Source organism: Ammospiza nelsoni, chromosome 5 (assembly GCF_027579445.1).
Source record: "Ammospiza nelsoni isolate bAmmNel1 chromosome 5, bAmmNel1.pri, whole genome shotgun sequence".
In the NCBI taxonomy this organism is placed as follows: Eukaryota; Metazoa; Chordata; class Aves; order Passeriformes; family Passerellidae; genus Ammospiza; species Ammospiza nelsoni.
Genome location: NC_080637.1, coordinates 14,457,001 through 14,475,798, shown reverse-complemented (window position 1 = coordinate 14,475,798; position 18,798 = coordinate 14,457,001). Strand labels below are relative to the sequence as shown.

The following is an 18,798-nucleotide window of genomic DNA, read 5'->3' as shown; positions in this document are numbered from 1 at the left end:
ACACAACACCAAATTTTAATGAATTTATTTGAAATAATATACAAGAATATAGTGTGCAAAAATCTTAGGGGCAACATCATGTAGACGTGTCATAAACTGAAATTTACAGTTGTGATTCTTAAAAAAAAACCAACGCACAGCTGTTTAGTACAGGAAAAGCCATGATTGTAAATGTTCACAGCAGAAGCAATTGTAGTCTTAACGCAGCTGCTCTAATTTTAGACAGTTGGAGGAGAAAAAAAAAGTAAAGTGCAAGTGTTGCACATATAGTTAAGTGCAAAGTTTGCCCCCACCATAAAGATGTCTTATGGCAAAATAAAATATTGTAGAATATGTGGCAAAGACAAAACACAGAGTTATAACTATGATGGTGATAACAACAGCACCACTTTTCTTGAGATAACGCTATTTATTTGTTTCATCCTGTCCAGGCCATTGTTTCCACCACAAAATGACAGCTCTAACTAGTGCCAGCTGACGCAAAAATATCTCCCTTGTGGCTACAAGTTTTCTAAGTGGCATCCCAAGCAGCAGCTCCCTTGCTACATCACACCACACCCTCCATTCCCACATTCTGGTAACTTGCTGGCAGCAGGGCAGGCTGGGAAGCTGCAAGCTGATAATACACTTTGCCATTTCAGAAAATCCCAGGCCCCAGAATCGCAATTAATAATACAGTTGTGCAATACATATTAATCAGCAATAAGAATCAATGTATATAAACAGCTGTTACATATTTTAAAATTCCCCTTTTTGTACATTTTCTTTTAAAAATAAACATTTATACATATCTCCTTCGCCTCTTTCTAAAGTACTTTAGCACCACAGGATATCCATTTTCAAGCCTATATTACCTGATACATAATGAAGTTTGGAAGAAAAATAAGGCAATTTGGTTTAAAATGCTGATAGTTTTTAGCTTACTTAATGTTCTATTGTAAAAAGCAAATCTGCACTCAGATAATTTCCACGATGGTGCCAGTATTTTATGGTCACACATAGTCACAACAAAGAGTAAGACCTTGATCTTGCATCTTCTCGCCATCAAGCAACAGCCATTTTGTAAATACAGAGTTAACAGGAAAATTCTGGCTTAATGCTGTTGTGAGCCCTGAGAAAAGAGAAGAGAAAACCGGGTTAGTAATTACCAAGCAAAGGGCCCAACACTTGTTTTCAAAGCCACAAGTATTTCTAATCATTGGTCAGTTATTCAGAAGAAAACAAAAAGGCCAAAGCAGACAGTTTTACTCCCTGATCATCAAAAGACCATCCTGACTTTGGTGTCACAGCCTGGAGCCCACTGTCATTACAGGGTAAGGTTCCCAGCCTGCATACAGCTCAGTTCACTGAACTGGAACAATTACAGAGGGTATTTCCTGCTGTAACACCGAGGAAATGGGTTCTACAGATCCTGTTCTCTTGGCCTGAAGACTGTAGGGACAAGGAAAATTCTACTACAAGGCAGGGCAGGAAAGCCTTGCTGAGGCAAACCCATCACTACTCAGCTACACACAAACACACCCTCTGAGCTGCTTGAGGCTCACAGGTGAGCCTGTGATCTCACCACCCAAAGCTCAAAACTGCTGTAGTGTAAAAGCAGAATAAATAAATCATATTATTTTAACTAAACCCACAAGGAAATGTAACAGAAGCTGTCACTGTTGATTAAAATAGAATGCAGTGAACAGAAAAACAGCTTGTTCCTAGCAGCTGGGATTTGGTGGAACCTTCTGCAACAAGGGACTGGAAACTGCACAAAGTATGTGCAGCAGAAAGAAGCAACTCAGTGTTGGAGCATTTCTTATTCAGTCTTAAGGCAACACTTGCATATGCTCTTGAGAAAAAAGCATATTTACACATCAAAGGACAGGGGTAACTTGAGGATGAAACATTACACCACATGGATGGTTTCACAACCATGTAGATGAAGTCCACACCACCCTTCAAGCTCCTACCCAGCCATTAAATGGAAGAACTTGGCAAGCACTCAGTGCACCTCAGTGGATCTTTCCTTCCAATCTACTTTTCTAGTTGAACAAGCAGAATCTCCTTTTTTTGATGTTTCAGCTTTAAAGCCCTTCTCTTTCTTAATACATCCCCCACCTACTAATACATTGCTGCAGACTCTTATATTGATGGCTTTCTACAAAGTGGAAAACAATTTCTTTTCCTACAGTTGTGTTATCTACTGTATTTATTTTACAATTGAACAGACTAATAAATGAAAGGCATTCACGGGGATAAATTATTTTGCTCCTTCAGTATCTTCATATATGCTGATATAAATTACCAATAAGAAAACTAGGAAAAGGTAAAGAAAAAGCTTTTACAGAAGATAAAGAAGTTCAGGTACAACCTTATGAACTCACTTCAAAGCAAAAGACCACGTGCCCTTCCTTTGCATTTCACAAGCAAGCTAACTTTGAGTACAAACCAAAATCCTCAAAACTCTCATAAAATATTCAGACAGACCCTCTCCTGATCTGTCTCCTGCCAAACTGCCAAAAGCAGGTTACACAACACAGGGGAGTAAATGAAGGTTTCAGCTACTAAGAAAGCAGCTTATTCTGAACAAAACACACTGCAGCCACCCATCTGAACATATGTAACAGCATGATGAAAAAGCTTCACAAACATACAGAATTCGTTCGTTTTCTTTTCCAACAGTCAGGATTTAAACGCTTCTGCTCCTCTGCCAAGGCCTTGGCTTCTAGTGTGTACATCCTTCTTTCCTCATTTTTCATTTTCTTCCACCTGTCTCCAAGTATCACACTTATGGCTCTGCAAGATAAATGTTTACAGTACAGTCAGGACAGTGCTAAGAAATACCAGGATATTTTTTTTGTTTTTATCTGAGCGCTTTAAAAAAGATGTGAGTTAAATGTGGAATTAACACACAAGGAAGAAATCAGGTATATGTTAAAAATTGAAATGATCCTATTTGTGATTATCTTCTCATAGTTCTTTTAGTAGTTAAACAGCTGAGACTTCTGTGTTAGCTAAGCATGGGTCAGTGCACATTTTAACATTTCAAAGGGTGTACATACAGCAACTGGCATAAACCAGCAAAATAGAGATGTTACAAAAACCACCACCAAATGGTAACTCACATTTGTTTTGCTCTACTTTCATACTAGAAGATCATATACCAGATTTGCTGAAAATATGTTCTCTAATAATTAGAGCAATGAACTGAATATGACCTCAGCCAAATATTTGATTAACTGCAAGTCCCCATGTCTATTTAATCAATATCTGTAGCTTCTTCCACCTTTAATCCATCCTGGGTGGAACACACTGCTATGTTCCCATTCCTGTGCAAATGGAACCATTTGTTCTCGTACATTTATAGCCTTTTCCAGATACTGAATTAATTCCTTTCCTTACAAACTCTAGGTCTTTTGACAACACTTCCCTGTACTAGCCTGCCATATTGCTTAACTTCACTCCCAAATGTTGGATCAATATCCCATTAAAGCTTTAACTCAGTCTTTTAGCTGAATGAAAATCTCTAAACAACAGCTCTTTTATCAGTGACTATTAAAGCTATGAAGTGGTTTGTACTTTGGCTTGGGATTACAGCAATGAGAGTTCTGTGACTGGCTCTAAGAAAAAGGTGGACACAACTAAGTCCTTTTCTTTCTCCTATTAATAAAGTTCCTTGCTGGCAGTGAAGATAATTCAAAAAGAATCAAGACAATTAGAGTGTCATCAACTGTTTCCATAACATGGCACACACAGCAATCCTGAGTGCTGTTCTGCACCACTGAAAAAAATGGATTTGACTCCTGCAAGGCTGAGTGGTGCCATTCAGGTTTCTGTGAGCTGCAGAGCACTCAGGGACCACATCCCAGAGTGCCCAGACAGCCCTTGAGCCTGCACTGCCCTGTGCTCCAATGACTCCTCAGAGCAAACTCCTCCAGGGGACACCACATCCCATTGCCATCAAACCCATTTGCACTGCCAAAGAGAGCCTGTCTCTTTGGCAGTGCAATTTCTGTTTTTCTATCCAAACTGAGAACCAGTATCTTTGGTCTGTCATCAGAAGCAAACATACCCAGTTTAATTAGCAGCTTTTTCATCTTCTGACAGTATCCAGAGGCATATCACCAGAAACCTGTCTGCTCTAGGTCACCAGCTTGTACTGGATCACTCACACCCTCAGGACAGAACACGGTGACCCAGAGAGAGCAGGTCTGCTGTAAAAGCCACTGCCTTCCCAAATAAAAATACACCATGAAATCTTTTATACAAAAACATAATTTCCCTCATCTCTAGAAGGTCCACTACTCAAAGAATTTCTGAACACACAACCAAGTTCAAGTATGGTTACAGTGTTACAGTGAAGAGTATCTAGAAAATGAACAAGTGCAGCCCTAACAGCAGTTTTTCAAACAGGTCTTGCAGTCCATTTCAGTATCGTGTGACTCTTGACTTGTGCTTTGAATGTTTACAAGCTCGCTGTCTTGCTGACGTGCCTTGAGCTGTTTTGTCTCAGAATAGCCCATTTAACTCAGAACACCTCAAGTTCTGTACTCTCTTACTCCCATAAGGAAATAACAGCAGTAAACATAAGAACTACACTGTACAGAAGTGGCTACTATGTTATAAGCTCTATACAGTACAGCTCTATACATCTGAAAATGACACAAACTTACATTTGAAAAACATGAGAGTTGCCTCCCTGCAGCTAAATTAATGAATGCCTCAGCAACACTTGAGTGACAGTAGCTGAATGCCTGTATCAATTATCACTAATGCTATTTCTGCCACCCTGTGTTTTATGGATGCCATGGAACTGCAGCCAAAAACTGCACTGTCCCCCAAGCAGGGCAGTGAGCAGTGCATTCTGAACTGTACTGGTAACTCTGTCATCTCTTCAAGGTAAACGTGCTCAGTGTCCTGCTTGCTCACTGAAATATTTCACGTCCATGCAGCCACAGCTCCAGTTCACTGCATCCATTTGAAATCAGCATTTTCAACTAAATTTATAACTATCATAAACTTTCCTGGCTGACATTCTCTTCCATTTCTCGTTGATAGCTGCAATCAGTGTGAAGGCAGCAGATCTGCTTCACTGAACTTACTATAAACATTACACAAGATCATTGTCAGGACACACAAGACTGGCTGGGATTGTTTGGCACGATTCTCTATTTCAGCAACAGTTACAGCCTCCTTATTAGAACATTATAAAACAGTAAAACCCCTTTCAATGCCCTGCCAACTTTAATTTTTACCAGATTTAGTTCAAGAATGTTTATGTCACAATGCAATTTTTACAGTAACAGTTTTTATAAAATTACATACAGTAAAAAATCTGATTGTAAGATCAGGCCATGTTCATGTGTTTTGGTTTCTATTTACATATACCCAATTAGTACCAAATACTACTTAAAAAATATGTAATGGAAATCTTAACAAAAAAATGTTTAAAAGCAAACAGGCTAGGGATTAAGAACAAAAGAACAAACTAACAAAGACTTATCCCCCCAAACACAGTCATACAATTCTTCCTGCAAATTTCAACAGATCATTGAATGCCTTTAGGGCAAGAAAAATTTGGCAATGTGCTGTCTGGATGATGATCTTTGAGATATCCTAACTTATCAGTACTCCACTCTTCAACAGGATATACAGACTGGAAATAAATGCTTGCAACTTCAGGACCAATTTGCAATAATACGTCAAGACTTAATTAGAAGAACCAGAAACTCCCTTTTTTCCATTACAGCACACGAGCAGAGCACCTCATCACTGTAAACAACAACGGCTCTGTATCTGTGTCTCTGCCAGTGCACACACACATTTATCAGTTGCTTTACCCCAATGTTTTATCAGAAGGCAAGTTTGCCAAAAATGGTTTGTATCAAGTTCACCGAGTACTGAAAATATTCACAGTCCACCCATAAACCACCCTTTACGTTAACATCTTGCAAAACTTTTTCTTAAAACAATACACATATTTTATTTCAAATGCAACATTTAGCCTATTTAAATATTAAAGTGGGACACAGATACTCTTCTAACTCACCAGTAATAGCAAAACTGCAGTTTGTATCATTACCTGTTGTCTTTCCCTGGATACATCTGAGTGTATTCAACTCTGTATTTTTTGGCAAAAAGCATGAAGGCATTCATTGGTCTTTTGCACTTGTTTGGAGAAGTGGCACTCACAGTACTTGCAGTCCCTGAGGTGTGGCTTTTGCCAGCTTTGCTGTACAAAGGATTGGAGGGAAGATGTGACGATGCAGCAGAGGCACAGTTTTTACTACTGCATTCTGATCTCTCAGCATCTTGATTGTTTGCTCCCGCAGAGGAGAGCGAAGCGCGGCGCTGGCGAGCCATGCTGCTGAGCACATACACTGCAGAGGAGTCCATCGGGGTGAAATCGTAACTGCAGGGAGGACACACATCATAAAGCATCCAGAAATGTTCCTGTAAAACCCCTATCTATTCACTCTTCAGTTTTACTACAATTCTAGTATTTTGTCCTTTTTTGTGTGACATAATGATTTGTGCTCGATGTGGATGTCAGTGTGAAAAACAAAAAACTACAAGGCTTTGTAAGTTAGTATTTTCTTCAATGTGATGAAGACTGCAACTTTCCATGTTCTGCTATGTACTTTCCTCAGCTATGTATCTGTTACCTATACTATATCTTAAAACTTTGTTCTCTTTTTAAACACATTTTTTTCTTTCTGCTTCTGTCCTTACCATAAATCAAACCTGATCAGTCAATGACAGGTACAGAAAGGAAAGAAATGCAGAGTTCACTTGCAAATATATACTAACCCAAATATGAAACCGCTGTATTAAAATAAATTATATTATATTCACTTCAGTACAAATAACTTCTCTGGGCAGTTGAGTACAGACTATTTTACACACAAACCTTCCGGGGAGGTTGAAGCCCTGCGCAGGGCCCCGTGACTTGGCACTATTTGATGCTGTGCTGACAAACGCCTGCCCTCTAGTGACAAAACCACCACATTCCTTCTCGAGGTATTTGAACAGTTTAGGTGACTTGTTTCCGTAAAATTCAGATCTCCAAATATGACAAACTCTTGCAATTTTTAGCTAACCAATGACTACAATTAACTTCTAATCACTAAAGAAGTAGTTTTATTCCACAGACTGTTACCATCTCCAGATGGAAAAACACTCTTGGAAAGGGGCTACTCAATCATAAATCTAAACCACTAATTTACCATCACAAGATAAAGATATATATGCTAATGCTCCTCTTACCTATTGCTCAGTGTGGCTATAGTTGCATGATTTATGGCCAAAATAAGGGTTTCGAAGGGCTTTTTTGTGAATACCAAGTAGAACTACAAGCAAGGAGATGCTGCATGTGGCAGTCCAGCCCTTCTCTGCAAAGGCAGCTCCTCTGTGGGACAGAACCACACAGCAGAGTGGAGCCCTACGAGTGGCCTCCACCATCCCTCATCAGGAGAGTACAAAGCAGGAGGGAGGGATAATGCTGACCATCTTGCAGGTATCACAAGATAAGGAGAAAGGACCTCTGTTCTACAACAGGCCAGCACCCTTCCTATTCCTAATCTCCTTCTCATGACACAGAAACAGAATTCTGTTTTTAGTTCTGTCCTGTTATCACAGCTGCAGCTGCTGCATGCTCCTTACTCAGTCACTCCCTTCTGCCCAGAAAGACAAGGAACTTGAAGTACAAGGCAGTATTCAGCTAGGCTGCAAATTAGTAAGGAGCCAGAAATGCAGATTTTTCAGTGAGATGTAGCTACCATGATTCTAACAGCTAACTTGGAGTAACCAGGGGTTAAGAAAAACACCCAGACAGCAAATGAGTGAAGCCAAGCAATCTGAACTTGTTCTATGCCTGACTGAAATCATCAAAGAGCTCTCAGGGCTTGAACTGCAAAGAGCATCTTAAATTCCTTTTTTTCTGTTGTAAAAAACCAAAGTGCAACTAGATTAAAAACAGATGCTAAAAAGACACTAACATCATAGGAAAAGATGGATTTTACTAAATCTTAAAATCTCAAAATAATATGGAAAAATCTTTATTATTTCCTTAGACTCTTAGAGTAATTTATGTTGAACAGGACCTCTGAAGGTTATCTGGTTGAAGTTCTAGCTCAGGTAAACCCCAAAGTGAATCAAACTCTGAAGTTAGTAAGTTTGATATAATAAAAAGAATGCCAAAAACCAGAATACACAAAAATAATAAGATTATGAACATACTGTATTCTAGAGCCACTGCACATGCATTTACCACTACGAAACTACTCAGATAATTCAGATGTATTGTTGCATATGAAGCATGAGATAACAGCTGGCAGACATACTATTGTCAGAAAATTGTACTAGGTTTTTCAAACATAATCCACTTTACCTGGAAAATTTATAAAGACAATATATTTTTTTTTTACTGCTTTATCTAATCTGCCTTAAACTATCATAATAAAAAGCTAAAAGTTACTTCACTCCAAGGCATTACTATGCAGTTTAGCACAGCACATAATTACACAGCTTTCCTAGTACTGAGTATTAATTTTTTCCTAACATTTATCTTGTATTGCCAAAACTATTCTCCCTTTCCTCTATATAATGCTTCAAATTCTTCCAGACTTAAGGTGCCTACTCATTAAATACAAGAACCACTGAGGCCACTTTATCCAAAAATTACCTTTTAAATGTATCAAAAACACCTGAATCATCAAAGTTAATGGCATCAGGGTGTCCAGGAGGTAGACACAGATCTCCAAGATGCATTTCACAGCATGGAATGCCATGCTGTACCACAGTCAAGCTTGGATAAAAAGATGACCAACCTGAAGTGGTAAAGAGTTAAATTAGACAAACGGCCAGACAATCTCTCCAGTTCTTTATTGGAGCAATCCTACATCTTGAAATTACATAATTTTATAAAAGTGTTCTGATGTAGTTTCTTTCATACAAAAGAAAAATCAGAAACTCTTACTTAGGGAATTCTTATTGCAAACAGTTTATTTTTATTTCAAATAAAATCTCATTCTAGGAAAAAAGGAATCAAATCCTGGAGACTTTTACCATCAGAAGTTCCATTTTTAGCAAGTGAGAAAAGCTTCCCTTAGTTGCAGTTTTCCTGTCTCCCCCCACCCCAGTCTTTCTGCTTTCCTGAGCTCCATTGATATACTCAATGAACTCTTTCCTTATGAGATAGGCAGTATTCCAGGAGCTTTATGACTTCACAATTTTTTTTTGTTTGTTCATATTCTGGATTACTTTACAAAGATAGTAAACTGTTTCTACACCACAACTTTTATCACTTTCATGAACAATATGAGATATCAACAAAAACTGCAGTCACTTTCTGAGAATATTTTAATATGCAACCATGTGTACTTGAGGTATTTCATACCTTTATTTTTAACATAAAATGGATGATCGAGTCTGCATTCTACAGTAAGCAAGCCATCCTCCACTGTGCCAGGATCAAAAGTCAGCTTCAGCACTGACTCACCACAGGAAATGCTTTCTTCATGAGAAATCAACTTCAAACCATTGGAACCATAGTCCTGTTAACACACATACAGTTCAAAAAATTTCCCCCAAGAAAAGCATATACCTGTGCATACTCTAGGTGTATACTCATCATCATACATTGTATTATAAAATAACAATATTCTAATTTGTGTTTCTATCTAGCTAGAAATTAATAAAGATGACATACATTCAAAACATACATAAATGAATTTAATTCAAGTGCCTTTCTGTGAGATCCACAAACAGCACAGTGATCAGCTCTAAACAACATTAATGTCAACCTATTTTCCTGAGACAGTAATTAAAGGCACAGGGGTAATGTAAGAAACAAAGTATTTGCTACAGGTATTGCAGTGAGTTTGTTAGAACTAACAATTACCTTGTAAGGACTGGCTGGGAGATTTTCCTCTTTTCCACAGCTTTCAGATCTTGCAAATTCTTCAACATCCTGCCATTCTTTATTGCGTCCTTTATGAAAGCACAGGCGAGAGCCTAACGGATTTTTTCAAGGAAAAAAAGAACATTAGTGCTAGGTTAAAAAGAAAACCTATAACATAAAACAAATACTTATTTCATGCAACATGCTATTTTACCTTTCAGAAAACAATGCCACACAGTTGAGGGCCAGGAATGGCACCATCCTAAATCATCATCATCTGAAAGTGATGACATGCAGAAAATGCCAGATTCTGATTCACTATTTGCCTATTAAAAAGAAAAAAAAGCAAAATGGTGTTGGTATTTTACTGCAGAGCATTTTAGGGCTGGTCTTATATGTCTTAAGACAGTCTCTATTTTCACTTGTGGCATCATTTTGCCTTAAATACTAATAGGAATGTAACATGAAGACAAAGATTAAAGGAATGCAAAAAATGTGAATGGATTGTTTTCATCTCCTTTTCTGAGATGCATCCTGACATTTTTGGGTTTCATTCTCTGAGATTCATTTCATCTCAATGGATTATCTTATGCTCATTTGTAAGCATTTTACACCTCATCATTCCTTAGTCATCTACAGAATCATTTAAAGCAGATTACTCTATGGTCCAGTGCTGGAAAGTTGTAGGCTCAAGGCAGTTGTAGATAAATCCCTGGAGAAAATTCACTGTTGTTAACAAACAAATTTCAGATACCAAGTAATACATGGGAAAAGGAGACACAGGACTGACAGGCTTTGTGCATCTCAAAGGAAAGGGATCCATATTTCCTTTTGAGGCATCAAATCAGATAACAATTTTTTAAAGCTTGCTGTAGAAGGAATCACAATAGAAGCAGAGCTTTCTTAGAAAGTGTTTTCGTCACAAAAAATACAAAGTAGCACTACAAGCCTAACCTGTGTGGTAAAAGAAAAGTAACAGAAAATCTAGCTTAAACAGCAACAGTATTAACACTAAACAGATTTTTTTAAAGCTAGTTTCCCTTGTAAAAAAACTTAACCCATTGCTCATACGTGTTTATTTTAAAATGTTTCAGAACAACTCACCCTTTCATGTCTGAGTGGTGTTTCATCCACATCATTCTTGGAGAAGTTAGGATCACTGTTTGAAGATCCTGGTGGAGGACGTGCATAGGAATGTAAACTTTTGCTTGTTGCTATTATGCGAACAGGAGATGATCTACAACAGAAACATGTATTTTAACATATCTCAGATTAAGATAACATGAGACTTTGCTGCCATTACTCTAAAATGCTTTTATTGCAAATATTTCTGTTTGCATGAGCTGAACACCAAACAAACCTCCCACACAAACCTCCCCAGTATTCCAAGGGGATGATGAAAGGGCACAAGCTCAGGCAAAGGGAATACGTAGCATAACTCCTGCATAGGTTCTATGTAGCACCCAAATGACAGTATTACTTCCACAGTGGCATCTCCTTAGCACAATGCTGAAGTTTTTACAAATTTTCTGATTAAAAACCTAAGAAAAGCTGTACAATAAGAAGTGAAGCCCAGTGATTTCCAAGATCCAACACTTGCTGCTCACAGCCTTACAGAACGTAAAGATCACAAAGATCACTACTAAAATACACATTGCATTAGATTTCCAATTAGCTGTTTAAAAATAAAAACAAATGTGAAGTCTGTGCACTAGAAAGCTTGAAGAATTTAGTGTAAGAAATTCCTCTTAGATTTTATCTGCTGCTTCACATGAGGTAAATGTCCATAATTTGTGAGCCTGCTGTGGGTAGGCAAAGTCTTTACATCATCCTATGTCATTCACAGCTGGAAACTAAGCAGCTTTTGCACCAGGCTCTGAGATGAGTTCTGTGCACACCTTCACAGAACAAATAAAAAGACTAAACAATAGGGCTCCAGTTCAAAGTCAGAGGGTGAAAAGAGTGAAGGAAATATTTTGGAGACAGGATTATAAATAAATCCCTATAGTTCAAAAGTGAAATGAGTGTCAATACCTGTTATAAAAAGCACACTGCATCAAAGGACTCTGAGGACTTGTGGCTATGTTTGCTAATTCTGTCAACCAGTTCACCCCATTCTCACAAGAATAAGCATTTTCTGGATTGCTGTTTGAGGTATGTTGGCTCCATGAAGGCCTTGAACATTCCTGATGTGAAACATCAGCACCAAGCTGAAAAAGTGCAGGTGGGGTAGAATCTGTCTGCACAGCCTGTAATTCAGGAAGATCATCTACAAACAAATGCACAAATTACCATAATTATACTCAATTCTTTGCTGTCTACTCAATTTGATACCAAATATTGCAAATTTGATGAAAAAAAAAGGAATCACAATAAAGTAATTTTATTTTCTCATATGACAACTACCAACATTTCACAAACCCTGTTCATAAAAATGGACACAGAAATAGTAACATCTCTAGTCAATTATATATTCACACAATAAATTTAAGAAAAAATTAGGTAACTAAATAAAAATGTACTTCTGATTTTAAAGTTTTTACTAGATTGACCAGTTTACACAGAACTATACTGCAGTATTATTCAAAAACAGCATGCTTCACTAAAATACTAAAACATTTCACAAAAGACAATTACATTAATCTGTCCTTGAAGGTGTGACACTAAAAAATTCAACATCAGACCATGTTCAAGATAAAAGGTTTCCACCAGGGAACCAAAGTTAAATAACTCAGATTAAATAAATCATGAAAGCTGGGTATAGAGCCTGGTAGGGTGAATTCCCACCAACAATATACACCTTCCCTATCCCAAACAGAGTAACAGAAAAGACCCCAGCCTGTTAACAGAAGTCTGTGCTATGTGCTGTCATATAAGTATCATTATTCTTAATCACTTCATAATTTAAATTAAATTTGTTAATATTTCACAGCTTATATTGATACATTCTATGGTATATGCTGTTTTTCTCCAATCTGTAAGAACTGAAGTAATCTTCCCCTATCCCAGAATCTTAATTTGCAGATCTAAAGCAACATGATTCCTTTAGGAGGAGCCCTTGAGCTTTCTGTTTGTTTTTCTTGTGCCAAAAAACCCTGCTCCTCTGGGGACTAGAAGCAGAAATTTGTGGCTCACAGTTCAAGAACATATTTGAGTCAACAGGCCAGTGTGTCAGAACTGGAAATGGGTTAAAGGGAAAAATGACTGCAAATACCTTCAGATGTCACAATTCCCTGCCCTACCCAAGCTAAAAATCAGCAATTTCATTCAACCACCTTCCAATAATTTCAGTATAGGATATCTAAAACAAACTTCAGAATTCAGTTTCCTCTGAAAAAATCTTGTTATTTACCAAGTTCCATGTGCTCATCACAGGATGCATATCCAGGAGAAGAGGGCAGGTTTTCATTACACTTCAGCAACTCCAGTGACTCGTTCATCCCTGAAGATCTCTTGTCCACTACCAGAAGGAGTTTCTGAACTGCATTAGGCATTTGATTTGTCTTCACTTCCCACACCATGTTAGGATGGTCCAAAGTATCTGACTTTAGAAAGACAGAGGTTAGAAATCTGTATACATGTGAACTGTTTTAAGTTGCATCCGATATACTACTTCATTACCAGGCCCTAAATCCTCATCAGTCTGTTGAATATCACAGCATATTTTAGGGGTGTCTAGACACAATCTTGTACAATCCTCACAGAAAACAGAGCTAACTCTGAAGTCAAGAGGCCACCTGGGGCCCTGGCCACTTGAGTTTCTTGTGTCTTGAAGAATGGAGACTGCCTGGCACTTCCCTGTTCCAGTAACCACTCTTGCTGTAAAGAAGCTGCTCCTCAGGCAGGTTTGAACTTCCACAGCCTGTGCCCACTCCTCCAAGAGCCTGGAGTTACCTCACCCACCTCAAGCCAAGATGAACAACATTCACTTGGTACCCATAGCACTCAGCCCATCACAAAAGGCAATCAGATGGGTCACACCAGATTTGATTTTGGCTGATCTGTCCTGGCTATTCCAGACAACTCCTTGCCTTACAAAGAGGGTGGACATGGCTGTCAGGAGAATTTGCCTAATAAAATACCTGAAGGCTAACGCTGACCAGTCTGTAATTTCCCCACATCCTCCTCCTTGAAGCCTGGTGTGACATTTTCTTTCTTCTAGTTATTGGGAGCCATCCTGCCACCAAATCCACTGCTTTTACAAGACCATCCTCACAATACATCCCTGCCCACGGCAGGGGGCCTGGAACTAGATGACTTTTAAGGTCCCTTCAAACCCAAAACATTCTGTGAGCCACGACTGACCCTGGCCTGGAGGGACCCCATCTGCTCCCACTGCCTCATGCACAGATGCCTCACAGAACCAGCCAGCCCCTCACTTGCTCCATGTCTACCACACACAAAGAAGTGTCTTGCTCTCTCAGAGGCAAGCTGCTACACCCAGGGACTTGAGGAACCATGAAACAGGCCTGGAAAATTAAGATCAAAGCAAAAATGCTGTCTCCAACCTTGTGAGATCAGGCCCACATTTTCCCAGTTGCCCTTTCAGCACTGGTGTCTGCAGAAGCCTTTTCCACCACCCTTCCCATCTCTGGCCTCCAGGAAGAGTCTCAAACACACTGGACTCCTAACATCCTTCACTGAAAATGGACAGATAAAGTTACCTCTGCTGGAAAACTTCACCTCAGTTTCATTTTCCCAAATCCTAGTAATGTTTATACCAGATCCACTATGTTAGATCATCTTCAAAAGAGAACTGTGTGCTTATTCTACACAACCACTGTCTCTAAAACCTGGTAAACAATGTTATTCCAGTCTTTCGTCATTTGGTTATCTACTTTGTTTTTTTTAAAGATGAGGATGAACTAAAGCCACCATAACATGATTAGCCTGTACTTTAATGAAGTGTCCTTGAAAAAATAATCATAAGTCTCTCACAAAAGAGCAGAATACAGTTCATAAGAAAGAAAACCTGAGAAGTCTACCATATGTATGTCCATTAAGTAAGCTACATTAGAAAAATATCAACAATAGCTTAGAAAAGTACAATATTTTCATATCACAGAATGACAGGGTTGGAAGGGACCTCTGGAAGTCACCTAGTCCAGCCCCCTCTACTCTAAAGCAGGTTCACCTACAGCAGGTTGCACAGGATCACATCCAGGAGAGTTTTGACTGGAAAATTTCTACACTTCTGATCTCCTAATCTTTCAAATATATGCAAAACTTATATAAACTTGCATGCTAAACATAAAAAGATGTTTGATTCTACTCAAATGGCAGTACTACAAAGCTACATTGGCTTATTCTGACTTTAAAGTGGAGAAGAAAGGTGACAGAAATGAGAATACACAACTCAAACTATCAGTGACATTATTTTCACCTCCAGAAAACATCTTTAACCAAATTTGTACCCCTGTCACCCATGAGGGACAGTAAAATGACAGAACACCACAAGAGCAGATAGCTCAGTTTTCTGAACAGAAAAAGCAGACCTCAGTAGTACAGGTCAGGACCTTGAAGATTATCTCCAACTAATCAACTCTGAAAAGCCACTCCTTGTTTTTCTGGCTTATCTACGTCTTTCCCTCCTGCCTTGTTGTTTGGTTTATTTTTCCCTCTATTTTTTCCTCTCTTCCTTTCCCATTTTCCTTCCAAAATGAAGACTCAAACTTATTTCTAGAATGTTACCTTCTCCTTCCTTTCTAGCCAGGTGCTAGGACTTGAAAGTCCATGTCCTGGTATCCCAGCACTCTGAAGGTCAGAGATAAGGTACAGATACAAAATGCTACTCTGACAAGAGAGATACTTGTTTGAGAAATGAATTATTCCTCCAAGTCACAAGAATTTCTCCAAACCAAAGCCATCTGTGTACAAAAGCCAAAGAATCCTCTAACAAATGAATGACAATGAAATTGAAAGAGAATTACAAAGAAAAACAAACAAAGTGCCCAACTTTACTTTTCCATTTTTTTATTCTACTTCATTAAAGCCTACTTTGGACATCATGTCCTTCTCTTCTCCTCAGCCTTTTAATGGTTTGAACATGAAGGGGATTTGTCATTAACCAGCTTGTAAAAATTTTTTAAAATTCAACTTTATGTTGAAAATTTGTTGTGTCAGATGTTGTCAAGAACCATGCTTCACAGGACTGTAATTACTGTAGCTGTCTTTGGAGGCTAAATGAAATTATTACTTTGTGCTTTAAAGTAAGTGAATTTGTCACGCTAAAACAAATGGCAACGCTAACAAAGACTTTATTAATTGAATCATGTCTATTTCTGAGAGACACAAATAAACTTGGGAGAAAAGTAAATAAAGACTGTGGCTGCGAAAGGGTTCAGCAGGAACTGGGCAGCATCCACCCAAACCGCAGTGCGCAGGAATGCCTGGGTGGAAGTGCTTCCCGTGGCTTTTTTCCTTCTGCTATTCGCCTTTCTTCCCCCAACCTACTGACGAAGTTTCAGGCCAGCTCTACGCCTGAGCAATAAGCTGGACGCAGTTTAATTTGGAGAACAGCTCCTCCAAGCAAAACACAACATACTGGCAAGACTGGATCTACACCAGGGACTTTTCCTGGCGCAGCCGCTTTGATCAGGAATCCTCGCTGCACATCCCCGGCCGTGCCAGAGCGCGCAGCCGAGGCACAGCGTGATTCACCATGTTTTCCAAGCCCGGGCGGCCTGTTCGCTGACGCAGGGCGGGCCGCGCTGCCCCCGCCGCCCCGCCTGAGGACGGCGTTCCCCGGGCGGTTCGGGGGCGGCGGAGCCCCGGGAGGAGCCCCCGGGACCCCCGGGAGGAGCCCCCCGAGCTCCCCTCACCCGCAGCCCCTCAGGGGCTCCCCCCGCCCATCACGTGACCTTGTTTACACCCGCGGCCGCACGGCGCACGCGCGCTCGGCCCCATTCATTCGAACTGCGTAACACCGGCCCGGGGGGGCCCCCCCGCGCCCCGGCCCGGCTCCCCCCGCGGGGCTCACCCGCACCCACGGGCACCCCAAACGCTCCCCGTGCCGCAAAGCCGCTGCTCCCGCACCGGGCACGGCGCCCTCGCTCTGACAGACCGGGGCGGGCAGCCGCTCCCCGGGGAAAACAAGGGGGGGACACCCCCCCTATTCCGCTTGTTTTCATGGTTTGAGAGGGCACAAAGAGCGCCGGCACACCCCGTGAGTTTCAACCCAGCGGTGCGGCAGGGTGGCGGCTCCGCGGGGCCGGTCAGGGAAGGCGCACAGTAAACAATGTCCGAGCTTCCCGTCGCCGTCAAAAGACTGAACCCCGCGACCTCCTCGGCTCGACATGCAGCTGCTAGCACGGCTGTCTGAGCTACCGAACCCCTCCCGTCCCCCGCCAGAGCCTCGCAGCCCCCAAAAGCGGCAGCTTGAAACTTTGTAGCACTTACCGAACCCGTCGCCATTACCGAGCTCTCCTCGGCTGCCCCCCCGCCCCGTTCTCTCAGTGGGTCCCGCCCTCTACAGGAGCAACTCGGGCGCTGGGTGGCCAGAAGCGACGTTGCTCAATTCGCAGCCACTTTCTATTGGCTAGCTGGCCTGCCTGTCAGGACTCCTCCCGGAGGGCGGGCATGTTTTGACTCTCCTGCACAGCGGATTGCACCGCGTTGCACGTCAATCACCCCCATGCGGCGCGCCGATTGGTCGATGCCTCGGCCAGCGCCCGCAGAAGCACTCTGGGAGCTGTAGTCACCACGGCCGCCCGCGCTTGCCCACGGGTCGGCGATAAGACGACAGCCCCCAGGATGCCCCGCGCGGCGGCGGCGATAGTAAACAAGCGGCACGGGACACGTGTACCGGCCCGGCCGCTGCCCGCCCACCCGCGCCCCCCGCCCCGCACGGCCCCGCTCGGCCCTCACGGCCCCGCCGGCCCGGCCCGGCCCAGCCGCGCTGTGCGGAACCGGCCCGCGCTGCGTCCCAGGCACGGCGGCGGCGCCCAGGGCACAGGACGTTGCCAAAGGTCAGGGAGTGAGTCAGCAGCTCCGCTCGGCCTCGGCCCTCGCCGCTCTTTCATTGAAAAGGCACCGGTGGGAGCTTAGGCCCAAAATACAAGTTGGGCTTGGGAGGAGAAAATAAATTGAATCCATGCAGGTTTATCGATCCAGTAGTGTGTCCCAGACAGTCCCATACATTTATTGCCAAAATAACAGTGTGGTTTGGTTAAACATTACTAATAAAACAGTTTCCCACTTTTACCCATTAACTCCAGGAGATCAGAGAGACACAACTCTTCCAGAGACCACATCTTCGTCACAAAATAGATTAATTACTCTGAATGATGTGATACAAAACAAGTACATGCACAATTCAGAAATAGACAATATTTTAGAAACTGAGGATAGTTACAATATTTTGCAACTGTTGGGATTTTTCCAACAAATGCACTTCTTTCTTAGCCTGATGGAATAATGTCACGATATCATTCCAGATATGAGAATGTGTCTTAAATCCCATCTCAGAAACATTTGCTGTAATTCGGTATCTGTGACAGCTCTGCCTTTCAGGGATGCTAACATAGCACTGCATGAAAATAAGGAAAAAAAAAAGTTAAACAGAAATTATTCCCTGTTTGGTTAGTGACCACTAGAGGGAATGCTGGATTGTTGTTCCCACAGGCCTACAAGGCCTACAAAGGCAACACAATTTAAAAGGAAATTATACCATATTTGTATTTGGCATCATGACACACTTAGTCTGCAGATGTCATTGGCACATCAGGTTGAGATTTGCCTTTTCCACGAAGTAATAGTTTGCCTGTCAGTAAAGTCATTGCCAGCTGTAGGCACTGTTTGAAGACAGATATTACCCTGAAAAACACACAGTATCTTCTGCAGTGTGAACTGGAAACTATTACTCTCTGTTAGCAAGCTTAGCTTTAAAAGGAAGTAGAAAAGTAAATCCCATG

General features: G+C 41.1%; 1 protein-coding gene across 4 annotated transcripts; it reads right to left on the bottom strand.

Annotated features, from left to right (window-relative positions):
- Nucleotides 1–10: 10 nt before the first annotated feature.
- On the bottom strand, nucleotides 11–17,328 carry HBP1 (HMG-box transcription factor 1). 4 transcript variants are annotated; one of them, XM_059472078.1, is made up of 11 exons: nucleotides 17,285–17,328; nucleotides 13,239–13,427; nucleotides 11,921–12,155; nucleotides 10,991–11,123; nucleotides 10,101–10,212; nucleotides 9,887–9,999; nucleotides 9,383–9,539; nucleotides 8,669–8,813; nucleotides 6,068–6,397; nucleotides 2,640–2,781; nucleotides 11–1,111 (listed from the first exon to the last, which is right to left on the bottom strand). In XM_059472078.1, exons 2-11 carry the CDS (start codon nucleotides 13,405–13,407, stop codon nucleotides 1,094–1,096), a joined length of 1,554 nt encoding a protein of 517 aa, XP_059328061.1. In that variant the 5' UTR covers nucleotides 13,408–13,427; nucleotides 17,285–17,328; the 3' UTR covers nucleotides 11–1,093. The 4 variants fall into 4 exon arrangements, 3 of the variants coding, with proteins under 3 accessions (XP_059328061.1, XP_059328059.1, XP_059328062.1); XM_059472076.1 differs by having other exon boundaries at nucleotides 13,239–13,431; nucleotides 17,285–17,324; XM_059472079.1 differs by lacking the exon at nucleotides 17,285–17,328 and adding an exon at nucleotides 16,431–16,450 and having other exon boundaries at nucleotides 13,239–13,431.
- Between the last annotated feature and the right edge of the window lie 1,470 nt (nucleotides 17,329–18,798).

Coding starts and splice junctions, on each gene's coding strand:
- HBP1 (XM_059472076.1), bottom strand. Junction 10,213..10,990: donor CACCACTCAGACATGAAAGG/GTGAGTTGTTCT, acceptor TCTTTTTAATAG/GCAAATAGTGAATCAGAATC. Junction 2,782..6,067: donor TATCCAGGGAAAGACAACAG/GTAATGATACAA, acceptor TTTATCTTGCAG/AGCCATAAGTGTGATACTTG.